At 49.7% G+C, this 19,085-nt stretch overlaps 1 protein-coding gene across 3 annotated transcripts in view; it reads left to right on the top strand.

Annotated features, from left to right (window-relative positions):
• Positions 1 to 19,085, top strand: part of Shank2 (SH3 and multiple ankyrin repeat domains 2) — a 389,007-nt gene that overhangs the window by 219,307 nt on the left and 150,615 nt on the right. For all 3 annotated transcript variants that reach the window (XM_032891331.1, XM_032891333.1, XM_032891332.1), the window contains one exon: positions 5,663 to 5,738. In XM_032891331.1, the coding sequence (XP_032747222.1) occupies positions 5,663 to 5,738 (76 nt within the window). The remainder of the gene's footprint in view (positions 1 to 5,662; positions 5,739 to 19,085) is intronic.

Raw genomic sequence — 19,085 nt, 5'->3', positions numbered from 1 at the left:
TAAAGAGAAAAGACCAACTCTCCAGTGAGGAGATGTGCGCACAGACTCTATGACAGTGACATCCCACAGCTGGCTGCTCCCTCGAGGTCCCGTCCTTTACCATTGATGCACCAGTAAACACGGCTGGTACATACATGTACTGTCTGAGCTCTCGTGCAGTCAGCAAGAGGAGGCTAAGTTGCATCGGTGCAGGAATGACACTAAGTGCGTTTCTATGTTAGAAATAAGAACTGTCTGGAGCTCCAATTGTGTTCTATCTGTCTGTCCCTTTCACTGCCCCTCTCTGAGTCTTGTGCTGTCCTGCCTGTATGTCATCTCACAGAGTATGCCACCCTTGGAGGCCTCAGAAGTGGGAATCACAGCAGGGGGTGAGAACCTTGCACCAGATGAGGTCACAGGAGTGGTCTCGTTAGGGTCCTATGTCAACTACTGGTGCCCAGAACAGGAGACCTCTCCTGGGTCTCCTGAGGATAGACAGGCCTCCTGCCTCTTTAGCAAGCAGATAGAAGTGGTGGAATAGCCACAGCCTGGTGGGCAGTGTGTCAGGTTCAAATGAGCTGGTGCTTCCCTGAGGAACCAAGTGGGGTTGATCTGTCCTGGCCATTGTCTGTGGTGGGCCTCAGGCCTCCTGCTCCCCCTGCCTGTTCTGGAGTTTCTTACTTATAACCTGTGCGCCCTAGGGGTTTCAGAAGGGGTCAGCACACAGTATATAGTGTAGAGCCAGGGAAGGATAAACACTGGATGTAACATAAGGCAGCTCTGTCTCAGTGTGGAAAGAGTCCCAAGAACTATCCAGCCCATCCATCTATCCGTGGTCAAAATGGAAGCTGGGGTGAGGGCATATCCACAGTTGGCCATTTGTGTTTAGATAACTGGATTGGAGGCCTATGCTGCCTCTCATGAGCTATGAGACTTCAGAAGGTCTGGGAAAGCAGAAGCTTTGAACCCAAGGTGTGACTGACATGTGATAGCTGTAGACAGCATGACACACACTTCCCATGTGCTATGTGCCCAGCTGGCCTCACCTCCAACCAATCAGGTGCCTCTGTGTGAGCAGGGCTGGTGCTGTCCCCACATCACAAGTGAGAAGGCAACGCACAGCCAGTTGGTGACCGAGTCAAACTTTGACGTCCACCTTGCCCCTAATCACCATACACTGCTGCTCCTGTAAGGTGGAGACAGGAAATGGGCTGCCTGCTGGGTGCTATGTGAGGACAGGAGCAGGTGGTCGGCCAGTGATGACGTGGATCACTCATAAAGCATCTTGTCAGCAGAGTGCAGCTAAACAGCTCTGCTACAGTGAAGGGGAAGACTTCAGGATGATTGTAGAGGGACTTTCGCATCCGCCAGCAGTGTAAATAATGACACAGAGGCTTTTTAATATTTTAAAGCTTAGGCCTTTTAGCTAAGGCAGTCTCCCAGCCAGCTCTCGTGCTTATCCTGATGAATCCTGGCACTACGTCCCATCATGTGACTACTAGCTCAACTTCTCAGGGCACCACTCTATCCATCCATTCTCCTCTGTGTCCACTGGCAAATAATATAGCTCATTTCTTCTCGGTCTCTCTCTCTCTCTCTCTCTCTCTCTCTCTCTCTCTCTCTCTCTCTCTCTCTCTCTCTCTCTCGTTTCATCCTCCACTTCCTGCCCTGCTATTGGTCATCAGGTCTTTATTATAGCCAATCAGATACAATTCTAGATTGCCTCTAGGCTAATGAGGAAGAACAAACACAAAATATGAGGCTGGTAATAGGCTTTAGAAATAACAATTCCAGGATCCTGCCAGCACCTAGCTCTCTGCTGGTGCAGAATTAACCATTGAAAATACAGAGACACATCTTCACACAATGAGAAAATGGCTACCCCAACAGATGGTGATGGTGGTGGTGATGATGTTGGTGATGGTGGTGGTGGTGGTGGTGATGATGTTGGTGATGGTGGTGGTGGTGGTGGTGGTGGTGATGGTGGTGATGAAGATGATGGCGATGGTGATGGTGGTGGTGATGATGCTTATCCACATGTATGTTCACATACACACATGTACACATTTACCTATGCTCACATGTTCAAATACACACCCACACACGCACCTTGTGTACACATTCCTTTCTTACCTACATGCACATACATACATTTATGTGCACATGTATACAACCAAGGGTGTAAAGACATACACATGAATACATGCACTTTCACATATGCATGTGTATATACACTCACATGGACCTGCACATGCATGCTTTGTCACACAATCATGTGCTGCATGTATACTCATATGTACTCACACACATGCTCATATGAATGTAATGCACACCCTTACATAATACAGTCACCATGAGCCTGTACAGTCAAGGTCTCCCATACATGTGGATATGTATATACGCATTCATATGTACTGTGGCATGCATAAACATGTACACAGAAATACAAGAACATGTACATAGGCACGCATGAACAGGTACACAGGCACACATACACACTTGAACATGTATGTGTACATGCATTCTACTACACATTTGCTTCTCTGTTCTTGGCCCCATGCCCTCTGGCCCTGCTGAGGCCCTGCCCACTCTGAGCACCCACTGGTTTCCTAGACAACCAGTACAGAACAGCCCCATGGGATAGAGGCAGCCAGAGCAACTCAGAGCAATACTACTAATGAGCTATCCTCAGGTCCTTTGGTGGGTGACTGCTTCATATCTTACTGACCTTTCCTAGCCCTGGCGCATGCGTGTCCTGAGCATGGATGTCCCAAGGGAAGTCAGACCTCCATGTTTCCCTCCATCTGATCTGATCCCTGGGGACCTCATCCTGTCATAGAAAGAACATGGGTTCCTTCACCCACCCCTGAGGTCCTGGTCACCTGCTCCCCTGTTATTTTTCTAATACCTGGTCTTAGGTTTAAAGCCTTGCACCCGGTAATGCCTCACAGGGTCAGGAGACCAGCAGGGCCACATCTGGTCACCTTTTCTGTAGGTGTGAAGTGTGAGTCAGGTATGCACAGCTTAGCTGGATCATCCCCAGCCCGGCTGGCGTTCCTTGTCCACACGTTCTCACTCCAGTGCCCTGGGCTGGAGTTATTTGCTCCTTACGTGATGGAGCATTTGGTTCGTTTGGCAAGTCGTGATGAACAGGGTAGCCATGGCCAGAACTGATCACATAGACTCAGTGATGTTTAGGGGACAAAGTCATTCCACTTGTGGAACCAGAAGTCTAAGGTCAAGGGCTGTGTCTGATGCACACCCTTCCTACTGCTAGGGACTTCTGCCTTACCCACACGTGGCACAGGCTATTAAGTGGTAAGCCTGGGCAAGCTGCCAGTTAAAGTCTCTTTTTTTATCCTTAGTAAGCCACTTATTAGCATGAGGGCCCCAAACCATAAGTAAGGAGGATGATTCAGAGAAACAAGGGAAGGCCCCATCCTGGAGCCCCGAAGACAGCCCAGGATATAGGTCCCTGAGTCAGCCTATGGAGGGAAGGACGGCACTGTCGAGGGTGCCTGAGTGACATGGGGCAGGCATGCAAGTTGGTTTCGGTGATGCCATCGATCAGATCAAATGTACCCTGTTGTCCCTGCCCTCCCTGTGAACAGATGTCCACAGGTTATTCAGGAGAGGGACAGGGCTGTTACAATACAGATGGTGACAGCATGGGAGTGACAGGCATAAACAGAGGATGACGTTCACCGTCTTCCATCTGCAGTCTAGCATCTTGCCACTCCGTGCCCTTTCTTTGTATCCATCGCATATTCTGGTCGAATTTGGTTGCTGCAGTAAAACTATTACCCAAATCATCTGAGGTGGGAAGGGATTATTTTAAACTTCCAGGATAAAGTCCATTCTTGAGGGAAACGAGGACAGGAACTCAAGGCAGAGCCCTAGAGCCAGGCCTGCTCACAAGACCTCTGACCAAAGAACTCATTCTCAGCTAAGGCCATGCAGCAGAGACCCTGGGGGAACCTGCCTGCCTGCTCCTCTCAGGTAGTGTTCAGCTTTCTTAGACAGACTAGGACCACCTGCCCAGGAAATGCTGTCGCCCTCCTGCACCAATCAAGACAATCAGGACAATCCCTTGTAGACATCTTCACAGACCACCATAAGGACAATTACTCAGTTGAGATTCTTGCAGGCAATGCTAGGCTGGCCACATCTATGGGAAATGTTAGGTCTGAGTGACAGATTTTATTCCTGACAGCTAGCTTTGAGCCATCGGTTTACTATCTGAGAGGGTACATTTTCTAAAGCTGAAGCTGCTTGTTTTGTTTGCAAATGACATTGCTTTCCACTTGCATTGTAAGGGGACAGTTCTGGCAATTGTTGGCACATGTTTACCGGTGGCCTTCATGCCGGGTGCCTTCAATAGTAGACCAAGGAGTAGCTGGTTAGCGATGTAAAGCACACAGCCTGACATTTAAACTACCAAGATGCCTTCAACCTTCACTTAAGTAAGACTGCCCCTGTGAAGGGGACCCACAGTCTGGACTGGCCTTCAAGGATGGCACTAGCCCAGTGAAGAGGCAGAGCTTCGTATGTGTGGCCCTCACTGGGTTTCCATGGTGGCATTTGACTGGGTATACCAGGGGTGCTCACCGTAGGACCTGGTATACAGAAGCACTCTGTGAGTGTCAGTGGGGAGAGAGGTGGCGTTGTCGTGGCTGAGGGAGGCATTGGAAGTCTTGAGCTGACAGACAGGGAACTAATCATGTGCCAGGGTACTGGGAAATGCAAGTCTAGCTCCCACCTCAGGCATGCCTCCTTCCACCCCAGGAGGGGACTTCTCACTCTGTAAGAAGTGGTGTGTTCTGTTTCTGCCTCTTATCACGTAAAGACCCAGGGCCTCTCTCAATAACCTGCATTGGTAGGGAAGAGTTAAAAAAAAAAAATCATGTTGACCTTGGAATAAGAGGAGAGACTGAACTGAGGTTCACCTGACTCTCAGAGCTCAGACTTTTCTTCATTTGCGTCATTTCTCCCAAGGTTCCATAGGACCTCAGAAGGAGGCAGGGCAGGGAGGCTTGTCTGTGAGGGGAAATACCTTGAAGCTCTCTGCGTGCTGCAGTGCTTCCAGCATATGCTTCCTCACAGTCCCCCCTCAGCCCTGTTGCCATCTGCTAATCTAATTACAACAGTCATATCATTTCCCACCGATCTTTCGTCTGATTCTGCTGAGTCAGGAAAGCGAGGCTTAATTAGAAGCGTTAATCGTGTGTGTGCTTAGTTTAGCTTTTTTTTTTTTTTTTTTTTTTTTTTTTTTTTTTTGAAAGCAACCGTCATCAGGATATTAATCCTGATCATGCCTCTCTGGGATAAAGCCATCATTGGAGGTTCCTGAGATGTCAGAGGCCTGCCAGCCTGGGTAGCATCCTTCAGGCTAGCAGGTCTAGCAGATTCCATACCAGGTGGCTGTCACTGTTATGACCGGAAGGCTTATGCCCCCCTGCTCTGCAAAGCCTCATTTCCCCCTCCGTGCCGTGAATGGGCACAGGATTCAGCATCCTCACCCACATTTTGCAGACCTGGACCCCCAAATCAGCCTCATCTCCCATGCATGACCCTATGTAGAGGGATGTCACCCTGTCTGGGGTCAAAATGGAAGATCCAGCCCTTTGCTCGTGGAAGGCCTGGGATAAGGCTTTGCTGATTGGTGTCTCTCTTCCCTCCGCAGAAACCCGTGCGGACCGCAGCAAGAAGCTCTTTCGGCATTACACGGTGGGCTCCTATGACAGCTTTGATGCTGCCAGGTAAGGCGGGCTTCTGCCCTCCCGAGACCTCGGGCTTCAATCTGGCCTCAGGTGCTCCTGCGTGCCTGGGGAGAGGGTCAGTGCTTTCTGTGCTTTGTTATCGGTGTGCCACCTCTGCTGGGGTTGTGGCAGTCATACTCTTCAAGAGAACCTGTCACAGACAGTGCCTGTGGAGGAAGCCCCAGAGAGAGGGCAACATGCTTTGAGGAGGAGGGAAGGATGGCATCATTGAGAGAAAGCAATAGGGATGCGAAAGGGGCTGGCGTTGTGGGGCCTGAGGCCGAGTACTGGTCATCCTCCAACAGGTATTTAGGCCCTCCTGACGGGTTTACACCTGACCTGTGTGTCCACGCCCTTGTGCTACCTCCTCCCAGCTGGAGTTTTGTTCAGGAAATCTTGCTCTCCTTGATGACCAAGACCCCAAGGAGGCAAACATTCTAGGCTCATAGGGTTGGGAGTTTGTGGAAAGCTGTGTATCTCCCATGATATGGCTGCCACAGGGTACAAGATGAACTCTTCCCACAGAAGCCTTGCTGGAGCAGCACTGGGAAACCTGGCCAGGATGGACCCTTAACAGGTGGCCATAGTCTGTAATAGCAGTAGCCCATATGTTCCTAACAAGGAAGGTCCAGGCAGAACCAGTAGGCTCTAAGTCCCAGGGAGGTCTGGTAAAAAGCTGTCACCATGGCTACTTGAAGGACTATCCAGGAAGGGAACAATAGGCCCTGTGGATGGGGGTGGGGAGAACCTAAGGTGGAAAGCTCCAAGCAATGGCTACTCTCAGGCTGTGCTTTTGATGGAGTATGTCTGGGGATTAGGGCCAAACTGGGGCCCACCAGCAGCTTCTAAGCAGAGTGTAGAAGAGTCTAGACTAATAGTTAGGGGTCAGCCTAGCTCTCCCATGGTGAAGCTGTGGGCCTTCCTTGACTGCCATTTCAGTTAAAGCAAACAAGAGTTGCATCTGCCCTGTTTACCTGTCCATCTCACCAGCACCAGCCACCATTGCCTTGGTCACATCCTCAACAACCTAGTAAAACAAGGCCACTGTCAGTGTGGTAGAAAAAAACATGGAGACTGAAGAAGAGGCCAAGTGGTGGGGTGAATCCTAAGCTTTCAATGCATTTACACTTGTGTGTGAGGCCGAACCTGGGATCACCTGAGGTCAAGATGCTTCTGCTCTCAATGACCTAGGGTCAGGCCTGTGAAGCGGAGTCTTGATGAATATCAAATTTTTGCTGCCCAGAGCATCATTGGGAGGGAAAACACTGCTCTTGTGACTGACAAAAGACCATCAAGTTTGCTCATACAGATGCAGGGATTAGGAAGGGAGTCAGCTTTGACCGTGGCAGGGACCTGCAAGGCAGGTAGAACCAGGTATTCATGGGTGGAGAGACAGAATGGTCTCTCACACCATAAGAACCCCAATGGCCATGTCTCCCTGGAGGGGACATTGGAGATGCCCATCTCTCATCTGACTGAGCAGGCAGCAACCATCCTGGGGGATGGGCATCTGCAGTTTAGCGCTCCACTCACCAGCTCATTAGAAAGGACCAAAAGCGCAGGGAGACCCAGGAGTCGCACCACCCCACTGGCCAATTAGGCACTCGGGGTGGCGTGACTGTGGTCTGTGCAAGCGCCAACAGCTGAGGCCGACTTGCTGCAGATGCTAATGTAATTAAAGACAGTGCAGTGGGAAGTAAGGCTCAATGGAGACATTTTCCAAATCAGTTGAGAGCTTTCTCCCCTTCCTACCCCTTCGTGTGTCAAGTTAGCCCAGAGGCTCAGTGCCAAAGAGGTCAGCAGTTGAAACAAACCCAGGCATTAGCATGTGTGCCCAGTTGCTCCACCTGATTCTTGCCTTAGGATTCTCTTCTATCTGCAAGGGGAACATGAGAGGGATTTAGAAATAGATACAGTACTCAGAATCAGACAGCAGAGGTCCTGGGGTCACCACTATACAAGGCTTTGCAGGTTCCTGAGGGTCAGTGTTAAAAGCACATCTTAACATGAGGTGACAGCTGCAAGTCCTCATTCCTCATTAATTGGGTCCCTGCCTCATCAGCAGGGAGCACCAGGAGGAGCTACCTGGGTGGGCATGGGAACCTCAGTGGTTGCTGTATGCTGAACAGGCTCTAGTCATCCACCCATTTTTTTCTACCACCCATCCACTCAGGTATTCGTCTATATATATACATACATAGATACAAACATGCACACATACATACATATTCACATGCATGCATACATACATATTTACATACACACATACATACATAATACATACATGCCTGCATACACACATACATACATGCATACATAACACACACCTATTCTTCCACTCAGTACACTCATGCATTCCTCTGTCTCTATCTCTCCACTCATCCATCCATCAGTCTAATGACCTGTTTTCTCATCTACCAATCTACCCATTCATATATACACCCTTGTATCCATCTGTCTGTCCATTCATTTATCTTCTTTTCCATCTGTCTCTTCTTTTTACCTTTCTATTCTTTCATCCCCCTATCTAAACATCCATTCAGTCATTATCTATCCTTCTACCTGTCCATCCATCAGTCCACCCACCCATTCGCCCACCCACCCATCTACCTATCTATCCCTTTATCTACCCTTCCCCCAACCCATCCATTCATTCATCCATTGCCTCTATCCCTCCCTTTATCCATCCATCTATCTAACTGTAACTAGTCATCATCCACCCACCAACGTCCATTCTTTTTGTCTACCCCACACATCTCTCCATCAGTTTAACCAGTAGCTACCAAGACTTCCTTATTCTGTGAGTTAAAAGATCACGAGGTCTTGCGTGGCTTAGTGACTCAGTGGATAAAGCACTTGCCATGCAGTGTGAAGACTGGAGTTCTGATCCCCAGAACCCACATAGAGAGCTCGACAGGCGCCATAGTTGCTTGTAAACCTACACTCAGGAGCAGAGATGGGATTCCCTAGAGCAGCGGTTCTCACCCTTCCTAAGGCTGCGACCCTTTAATACAGTCCCTCATGTTGTAGTGACCCCCAACCATAAAATTATTTTCATTGCTCCTTTATATCTATAATGTTGCTACTGTTGTGAATTGTAATGCAAATATCTGTGTTTCCTGATGGCCTTAGGCAACCCCTGTGAAAGGGTTGTTGGATCCTTGAAACCCACAGTTGAGGCACTCTGCCCTAGGGCAAACTGTTTGGTTAGATTTGCTGGAACTGGAGGACTCTGGGCTCAGTGAGAGACCCTGCATTAATAATGAAAGCAGAGAATAGTTGAGGAAAGTATCCAGTGTCAGCTTTGAGCCCCCATGTTCATATATACACATGCATATTCACCTACACATGTAAACATGCACACACACACATACACACACACACACACACACACACACACACACACACACACACACACAGATTTTGAGGTCAACAAGAGAAACAGTCTTTAATCTCATGTAGATGGGGCCTTATTAGTGAAGATAACAGTCAGAGCGGAGATTTGCCCTGGGTGGTCAGTCAGCGCCACAGAGCACACCAGCAGCCCTTGAGCCACAGAGCAAGCTGCGTGAGGCCAGAGAAAATGTCCTTAAGGACAAACTGGTGTGGTGACTCCCAGGGTCTGAGAGGGAGCCAGCCATCCAGACGGGATACAGCAACTGCAAAGAGATTGGAGTAGGCTGAGCATGTGAGGCGGTAGGGAACAAGGAATGCACAGAGGCTGAGAGCCTAGGAGCCATGGGTTTTGGGGAGTCAGCACCATACTTAGTGGAGAGGAACTGGAGCCCATGTGACCTGACCATGAGACAAGCAGAGGAATGAATGGAGGTCAGTGAGGGGACTGCCCTGTCGTCTAGGCTGAGCATGAACTGTGCACACTGGCAGAGGAGGGGATAGCACAGGAGATGGATCTGAGGTGACTTGGGAATGAGCAGAGCTCTGGGTATGGATGAGGGGAAGCAAGGTGGATCTTCTCTCCACCCTCTCTGAGGTTTGCCAGGAAGGATTTGGTGAGATTGCAGATGGGTACCAGGCCCGGGACTAGCTAGCAGCAAGGTCCTCATGGTCCCCACCACACACACAGCTGCACAGCCGCTACACAGCCTGCTTGGAAGGAGCACTTCCTGAATGCCTGCCAAGGCAAGCCACTCCTATTACTCCTCCTCCTCAGGAAACCCAATTTCCTCCGGGAGATTGATGGAGAAGGGCTGCAGATTGTGCCACTTCAACAGGTGACTACCTGCCACCCGCAGCTACTTCTTCTCACGACTTTCAAGTATCATTCCTACATTTTTGAGTTGGTAATATAAAAAATGCACTTGGCAAAATAGAAATACTTAGGAGATAATAGAGGGCGAAGAACATTACCCTCCCCACTCCGTCCCACCCAGCCTCACCCCTCTGCCGAGTTCTTCCTGGAGAGAAACCCCCCCCCCCGGTAGATCCCTGAGGCTTTCTACGGGAAAGACTCTATCTGTGTGATACTGGGAAAAGCCTCTGTATGGAGGGAGGGTTATGTATGTCCTGTGTACACGTTCATGTATGTGCACATGGGTGTCTAGGGGTTGGAGACACATGTACATGTGTGCTCATACATGTGGAAGCCAAAGGTCAGTTTGAGTGTCCTCCTCTGGCATCATTCACCTCATTTTAAAATTATTTTTAAGATTTATTTTATTTAAGTATGTACATTTCTGTATGTGTCCGTCTGTGTCTATAGGTATATAAGTGTGTGTGTCACTTGTGTGTGCGTATGTGTGTAATTTGTATGTAGGCCCGTGGAAGCCAGAAGAGGCTCTGATTCCCCACAGCTAGATTTGTAGTAGCTGTGAGCTGCCTGACACAGGCGCAGGGAATGGAACTTGGTCTTCTAGAAGCAAATGCTCTTAACCTCTGAGCCATCTCTCCAGCCCTGAGATTCCTTTTCCTGTGCGTGCGTGTGCGTGTGTGTGCGTGCGCACGTGTGTATGTCTGAATGTATGGATATGCACATGTGTGCAGGTAGGTACCCACGGAGGCCAGAAGGTGGGCCTGGAGCTGAAGTTACAAGAGGTTATGAGCCACCCACCTTGGGTTCTGGAAATTGAACTCCGATCCTTCCCATATGCTCTTAAAAGCCGGGCCATCTCTCCAGCCCCCACCTCCTTTTATTTTTCAACAGAGCAGCTCACAAGCCTGAGATTCACAAATTTAGCAAGATTTGATGGTCAGTGTGCTCCAGGGACTCATGTGTGGCCCTCTCCCAGCTCTCCAGCCCTGGGATTATAAACCTGTGTCATCACATCTGGCTTTCTATGGGTATTGGAGATCTGGACTCAGTCCCTCATGTTTGTGTGGCAAGTATTGACTGAGCCGTTTTCCCAGTCTCCACAAACCCCTTTAAAGCTCTTGAAAAAAAAATAAATAAACAGCCCCAGTTCTCTCTCAGACTGTCTAGCTGAATCACCCTGTGACCTTGGGCTGCTCACCTCCCATCTCGAGTCTTCAGAATTGTTATTTGCAAGACAGAAGCACACCCAGCCTGTTCCCTGTCTCCACTTGTGTTCAAGTTAGAACGAATGGGAAAATACGTTAAGGGTTTGCAGCACCAAAAGGTCTGTGCTGTATAGATCCAGAGGGCTATGAGTTGTAAGCGGTGCCTATGGGTAGCTGGCTTTCCCTCGACAACCCTCACCTTGCGTTCTAGAGCACTGGATCTAGTAAGTAAGGAGGATTGGTAAGAAAGAGCGACTGCCCCATTCTTCTTCCAACATTATTTTGGGTTTGTTGCTGTTGTTTTTAGTCAGGCTTGAAGAAGAGAGAGCCAAGACTTGAGTGTGGACAAGACAGATACAGAAGGAAGCATCCTCTGTCTGCTCGGCTGATAGATAATTAATGGTGCTTGCCCAGCTGCTGCTTAGGGACATAGTTTGGGACTACAAAAAATACAGTGTGTGTGTGTGTGTGTGTGTGTGTGTGTGTGTGTGTGTGTGTGTGTGTGTGTGTGTGTTTTCCTCAGTCCCTCTCCATCTCCTTTTTAGACGTATAATCTCTCACTGAACCCTGAGCTCTCTGATTCAGCTGGATTGGCTGGCCAGGGACTCCTTTCTCAGCTTCCCAGTGCTGGAGCTGCCAGGCATGCATTTCTGTGCCTGCATTGCTCTGCCCAGCTTTTACATTCCTGACTGGGGATCTGAACTCAGGCCCTCCTGAGTGCACAGCGAGCCCTCTGCAGGCAGAACCAGTTCTGTAGGCTGCAGTTTCACTTTTGAAGCCATGTGTTCCTCCATTTGTATTTTTCTGACAGGGTTTGGTGCTCTGGCAAATTTCTGTAACTAAGTGGGACAGGAGCCCTGAGGGCATTGATGAAGGAGAAGTCAGCACCAACACCTGGCTGGCTTTTCTTGATGCATATGAAGGGGACTGGCCTCCCTGTGGATGAGACATTTCCCTGGGGAACACACCCCAGTCTATGGCTGTCATGATCTCCCTCCAAGCTACTGTACTCTGGGGGGCTTCATCCTGATGGACAGCAAAGAAGGTCTGAGTGTTCCTGTCCAGCCTCTTTCCCTCACTCAGTTCACTACAAGCGTTGGGGAGCTCCTGCTCCCACCCCTACTCCCACCCCCTACCATGTTACCCACTTCTTCATAGCTTTTCCAGCAGCTGGCTCCCTGGGACCTGTCCACACCTCCATTCTCCATTCTCTCTTCCTCCCTTCAGAAATCCTAAGCCATGCTTTTAGGAAAGACAATTGCTGACCCATTACAGCAGGTCACAGACACGGCTAGGAAAGGGAAAGCCACCCTTCCCTACCCAGCCTCATCTAAAGGGTCCTGCTGCCCACTCACGAACGCCATTTACTTTCCCTCCTTTTTCCACCCCAGGTTACCACAGCTTTACAATAACCCCACCTCGATTCTTCATTTCATTATGAAATTGCTATGCCTCTGCTGGAGAGAACCTGGATTCATAGTTCTGCCTGCCCACAAGTCTGAGTCGTTGTTGTTATTTCTAATTGTTCTAGGCAAAGGCAAAATTCAACCATGACCATAACAACAGCAGAAGCAGAGAAGGAAGGGTGTAGGGAGGGGCAGAAAGAAACAGGGGGAGAAGAAAGGAAACCGCAGGAAACAAAAACCACACACAAGACCTGCAACCCTGTTAGTAAACATGGCATTACTTTCCTGTTTGCATTAATATTTACATTTCATTACTATAGTATTTCATGGTTTTGTTCATATTTGTATCTTTTAGTTTCTCTCAGTCCAACCCAATAGCTAAAAACCAGTGGAAACCATTAAGAGAATATGAGTGTTCACACCCACACCTGGAATGGGGCTCCAGTTCCTCATAGGGGCACGAGAAGGGTCTTCCGGGAACCACAACTCAACGGATTCTTTTCCTTTTCTTCTTGTTCAAAGTCAGCCCACACTGAGGCTTCATACGACAGTGGTGATGCTTGCATGAAGTTTTTGGTGTTGTTGGCTTTCTTTTTTTGTTTGTTTGTTTTTGTTTTGTTTTGGGTTTTAGATTCTACCTGCCTTTGTTTTCCCCTTTGAAGCAGAAGAATTAGGTTTTAGTTAGCAAACCATTAGCGTCCCTCCTGCCTGTGGTACAGCCTGAGAACAGGAGTCACTCCTGAGAGACTCCTTGGCTGCTTCACTCTGGTTTCCCCTCTGTGAGTTAGGGTGAGTAGTTGCTTGGGCTTCACCCTTATTCTGAAGGATACGTTCTCGAGTAACAATTTCAACAAAAGGGACCTGAAGTGTAAAGGACCCTGTCTGCAGTCTCTACTTTTAAAATTCCAGACTTAGAGTCACTGACCTCTGAGCTAGCACAGTCGCACCCCATGGTGAGGAAGTGTGATGCTCTCTGACCCTCATTCCGAGTGTTTGACCCTCTGTTCTCCTCTCCGGAATTTTGTAGGAGTGTCTGTGTTTCTTTGTCTCCATAACATCTTGATACTTTGACATACTGACCTTAGTCTGGTTCTTTTCAAACATTATGCATACTGCTCCCGAGTTCCCTCAGACTCCATAACCTTGGAGATTCTCTCTTGCTCTCTCTCTCTCTCTCTCTCTCTCTCTCTCTCTCTCTCTCTCTTGCTCTCTCTCACTCTCTCTCATTCTCTCTGGCTCTCTCTCTTGCTCTCCCATGCTCTCTCCCTCTCTCTTGCTCTCTCTTGCTCACTCATGTTCTCTCTCGCTTTCCCATGCTCTCTCTTGCTCTCATGCTCTCTCTCTCGCTTTCCCATGCTCTCTCTCTTGCTCCCTCATGCTCTCTCCCTCTCTCTTGCTCTGCGCTCTCTCTCTCTCTCTCTCTCGCTCGCTCGCCCGCTCTCTCGCTCTCTCTCACTCTCTCTCGCTCTCTCTGGCTCTTTCTTGCTCTCCCATGCTCTCTCCCTCTCTCTTTCTCACTCATGTTCTCTCTCGCTCTTCCATTCTCTCTCCCACTCTCTTGCTCTCTCTTCCTCACTCATGCTCTCTCTTGCTCTCTCATGCTCTCTTCCTCTCTCTTGCTCTCTCTTCCTCACTCGTGCTCTCTCTTGCTCTCCCATGCTCTCTCTCCCTCTCATTCTCATACCTCATCTCCCTGCATTTCCCCTACATCACTTAAGATTATTCTACCCGTCGCTGTTTCTCCCATTTTACCTCCATATTGCAGGCGACCTTCCCTGCTTCCCAGCCACCTGGGTGAATTGTCTAGACTCCCAGTTTGTCATTGTCTGAGGGCTTTCTACCTCACGGGCAGGGTGACCTTCTGACACTTCACACAAGTGACTCTGGTGTGGTTGCCCTCCAGGCACAGCCTAGGTGGAATGTAGGTTCTTTCTAATCAAAACCAGAAAGGATGATGGAAGATATATACTCCTTGCATGCTCCCACAAGAGATCATGAGCAAAGCTACGCCTGGCTTCTCATACGCACCTGCTAGGCATGGGTCAGAATCCAGGTGGACATAGGCTGTGATCCACTTTTGTTTCTGTTGCTATGAAGAACACCCTGACTACCCTGACTGAAAGCAACGTGGTGTAAAAGGGAGTTATAACGTATTACAGGTTAGTCCATCCTTGCGGGAACTCAAGGCAGGAACCTGGAGGCAGGGACTGAAGCAAAGGCCATGGAGGAATGCTGCTTACTGACCTGCTATTCATGGCTTGTTCGGCTTGCTTTCTATACAACCCAGGCAGGCCCACCTTCCCAGAGTGGCACCTCCCACAGTGGGCTTGGCTCCCCACTCTGCACACACATCAGTCATTAATCAAGAAAATGCAACGTAGACTTGCCCACATGCTGGTCTGATGAGATAATTCTTTAATTGAGATTCCTGCTTCCCAGGTAACCATAGGTTTGTGTCAGTGGCCATGGGCTTGTGTCAAGTTGACAATAAATACCGACCACCACAGAGGGACTCCGTATGTTGCTCTGGAGTGAGCACACGGATGGCCAGGTGATGGGCAGGGATGAAGAAGTAGGCTCTAGGAATGCCACATGCAGCTGAGTCCCTGGCAGCAACCAGGAAACAGTGAGGAGGGGATGCCCATGCTTGGCTTTCCCCTTTCCCCTTTTTATTCAGTCAGCCCATCTTGTGGTGCTCCCCACATTAAGGGAGTGTCTTCTCAGTTAAGCCTCTCAAGAGGGGGCTACAGATGTGGTTCAATGGATTAGACTGCTTGCCTACTACTCAGCAAGCTGTGGGTTTGATTCTCAGCACTGATTGGCTGATGCAGCTCTCACCTGTATTCCTGGTAGGTGGAGGCAGGAAGATCAGGAGTTGAGGTCATTTTCAGCTACAAAGAATTGCAGGCCAGCCTGGGCTACAAAGGCTCTGTCCAATTAAAACGAACAAACAAAACCCTCTGGAAACACCCTTAAGACACCCCCAAGATGTGTCTCACAATTAAAACGAACAAACAAAACCCTCTGGAAACACCCTTAAGACACCCCCAAGATGTGTCTCATAGGAAAATTCTGAATCCTAGCAGGTTGATAATAAGATGAACCATTGTGACCCCCCCACCCTTCCTGGTGTTGAGGACCTGACTTAGGGACTCCGGAACCTCAGGGTTTCCTTTCCCAGAGCACATGAGGCGGCCGGGGGCGTGGGGGCTCTGCTAGAAGCCAGCTTATGGATCTGAAGCAGAAGAGTGGTTTCTTGGGGGGGGACCAAGCTCAGAAACCACCCTGTATATGCCTCGGCACCACTGACTTCTGGGTTGGGGCTTTCCCTGAAGCTACTGAGCATGTCCCACTGGGGCCTGGAGCAGAGAAGCCCAGGCCCTCACTGTAGGATTGTTTGTGCTGTGGGATCACGCAGGACAATCCATGAACTTCCGTCCATGACGGATTTCATCCTGGCTTCTATCCCTGCAGGGAGGCGCCTGGCTCAACACTCTCAGGCCACATTTAGCACTTTTCCCAGGTGGCGAGTGGGTGTCCTGATGGGGGAGAGCAGGCAGATGGGTGGGGCGATGGAGAAGCTGCAGAGCAGTTGCTAGGGGAGGCTGGCATTCAGGCACACCTCCAGGCCGCACCCAGCGCACTGCCCTTGGCCCTTGGGTTATGTTGAGAGACAGACCAAGGTAGGCAAAGGCACCATGAGTTTCCTGTCTCCCCACTTCCTTAGCCACACCAGCAGCAGAAGGAGGGTGTTGACCCTTCTTGTCCCTGGAATTTTCCATGGTCACATCTGCCCAAGGCATCCTCTCTCTGCTAAGCCCAGTGCTGTACTAGGTCCCCTGCCTCCCTTCTTTACAGCTGTTCTGTAATTGGCATTTACCAATTTCCATAGTGTGAGAACTCTGCCCTGCCAATCTCAAGCTGCTGGTGTGTTTACTGATCCTGGAGCTGAGGAAACATGCCCACAGCTAGCCCTGGCAAGCCGACACACCGCAGCACACCCCCAGTCAGCACTATGTCCCTCTCCTGCCTCCTTCTCCAGCTCCACCGTGGTAGGCCCTCAGTCCTGGAACAGAATGAGTCCTACAGGGTGGTCTTCAAACCTATGGACCAGCCTGGGAGTTCTGATGCCAAGGCTCTCTTCCCTGACCTGATACAAACACCCTGGATGGACCTCAGTTTCCCAACCTGTAAATGGCTGTATTCCCATCACGTTCTTTTTTCCATGATCAATTGTTTGGCTATTTGGCCAGAAGCCACTGTAACTGTTTGTCAGCATTCACTGTAAGGGAATATCACTGATGGTCTCCACAAATATGCCAGATGCAGAGGCATGCATCTGTTAACCTAACACATCTGTGATGAGAGGAGGGAGAGGCAGAGACAGGATTCCTGGAAGCTCACAGGCCAGCTAGGGAGTGGTGGAGTATTAGAAATCCTCTCTCAGACAAAAAGAAAGGCAAAAACTGACCGATGGCTGAGGTTCTCCTCTGAGCTCACATGCGCTCCATGGCATAAGGTCCCCCTACACACACACACACACACACACACACACACACACACAGAGAGAGAGAGAGAGAGAGAGAGAGAGAGAGAGAGAGAGAGAGAGAGAAATTGCCGGCATGAATATGAATGGGCAGAAGCAGTAGTGTCCTAGACAAATATGTCAGTCACTTACATGGACATGGCCAGTGGTCACCATGAAATCCACACCTGCTGACCCTGAAGCACACCTTTCAGGGCCATAGAGGTGGTCACAGAACAGCCAGCATGGACAGGAGTGCTCAGAACTAGGACCCAGGTTTATGCAGCCCATTCAGGTGCCAATCAGAGGGGGGGGGGTGGCAAGGTAGCCAGGTCTGCAGGTGTTCTAGGACTGAGTAGGTACACAGGTTCTCAGTAAATGTCTGTTGTGATGCTCACCTTTGGCAAGGTCCAGGTGCTCCATTCTCCTCTAGGCAGTAGCAGCCTCTGGGGCCTGACTCTCGACCCACCTGACTCACTGTTGCCTAGGCCAAGGACAGCAGCCAAGTGGCTGATCTGCATTTGCTTGTGTCTCCTCTACTTTGTATCAGTGCTGGCTCTGACTTGTCTCTTCCCTTACCTGGGGTAGGGCCTGCCAAATGTTCAACCCCAGAAAAGTGAGGAAGAAGGGGGATTAATGGATGAATGAATGATCGATGGGCGAATGGGTAAAGGATGGATTGGTGGCTAGATAGATAGATATGTTAGAGTGATGGATGGATGATGGATAGATGAATCATACATTTTGGATGTTAGATAGATGGGTTGATGATGAATCAATGAATGATAGGGGAATGGTGGGTGATAGATGAATGGGTAAATGGGTATTATATTGATCATGAAGGTAGACAGATGGGCAAACAGGCATAGGCAGACAAATATTAAATGGATGGATGTTAGATGATGACAGATGAATACATGGATGATGGATGGGAAGATGGATGGATGGATGGATGGATGGATGGATGGATAGATGTATTGATGGATTGACAGATAGATGGGTTGATGGCTGGATGGCTGGATGGATGAATTGATGGGTGGATAGATGGATAGATGGATTGATGGATGGACAGATGGACAGACAGATGGAGAGAGATGGACAGATGGATGGACAGATGGACAGATGAATGGACGGACGGATGGATGAGTAAATGGATTGATGACTAAGTGGATTGGTGGATAGATAGATACACTGATGGATGGTCAAGTAGGAAGGTAGATTGATGACTCCAGATAAGGACAAATGCTCAGACGGTGCTCATTCTGAGGCTTCTTTCTAGGAAGAACTGTACATACTGTTGGCTCAGTAAATCCTACGAGGAGAGTAAGGCGCAGTGTGACCCTGAGTAGGAGAAGGCTGGGTACCCGGTGCCAAGCATCATACCATGCCGAGTTCAGTGCCATCAAAGGAAATTCAGCTGACCCAGCCCCACACAGCTCTACTGCCTCCGTCCGTCAAAGGCAACACCAGGCACCTGCATTCATTGCCAGAGTTAGAAAGCAGCACAACATGGTCAGGTCTGCAGGAGGGCGCAGCCATGAAAGCCTGCTGCTGTCTCAGAGACTTCCTCTTGGGGAGTTTGGGTTAGGTGGCCAGCCTGTCCATGATCCTTGGCAGCCACCAGCCAGTCAGCAGCACTTAGCTCCTCAGGACACATGCTGATTAAAACCTGACTCTGCTAACCAAGGTCAAGGCTGAGGCTGGCGTGGTGGCCAGAAGCCTGGCATAGCAGATGGCACTCGTGCCTCAGGTTCCCTGGCCTGGACTTGGCCACATGGAGCTGTAATGCTCGTGGAGGAGCAGGACTCGGTGACAAACAAAAAGGCCAAGCCAGGGGAGGGCAGAGCTGTATTCTAGGAGGGACCTGGGACCGGGGAGAGAACAGTTAATGGGGAGGCTTGGACCATGTCCCCTTGGAAGGGCTCAGGGGTGTGGCTCCCT

The sequence above is a fragment of the Rattus rattus genome, chromosome 2 (genome assembly GCF_011064425.1).
Source record: "Rattus rattus isolate New Zealand chromosome 2, Rrattus_CSIRO_v1, whole genome shotgun sequence".
Classification (NCBI taxonomy): domain Eukaryota; kingdom Metazoa; phylum Chordata; class Mammalia; order Rodentia; family Muridae; genus Rattus; species Rattus rattus.
This window is presented reverse-complemented; position numbering and strand designations above follow the sequence as displayed.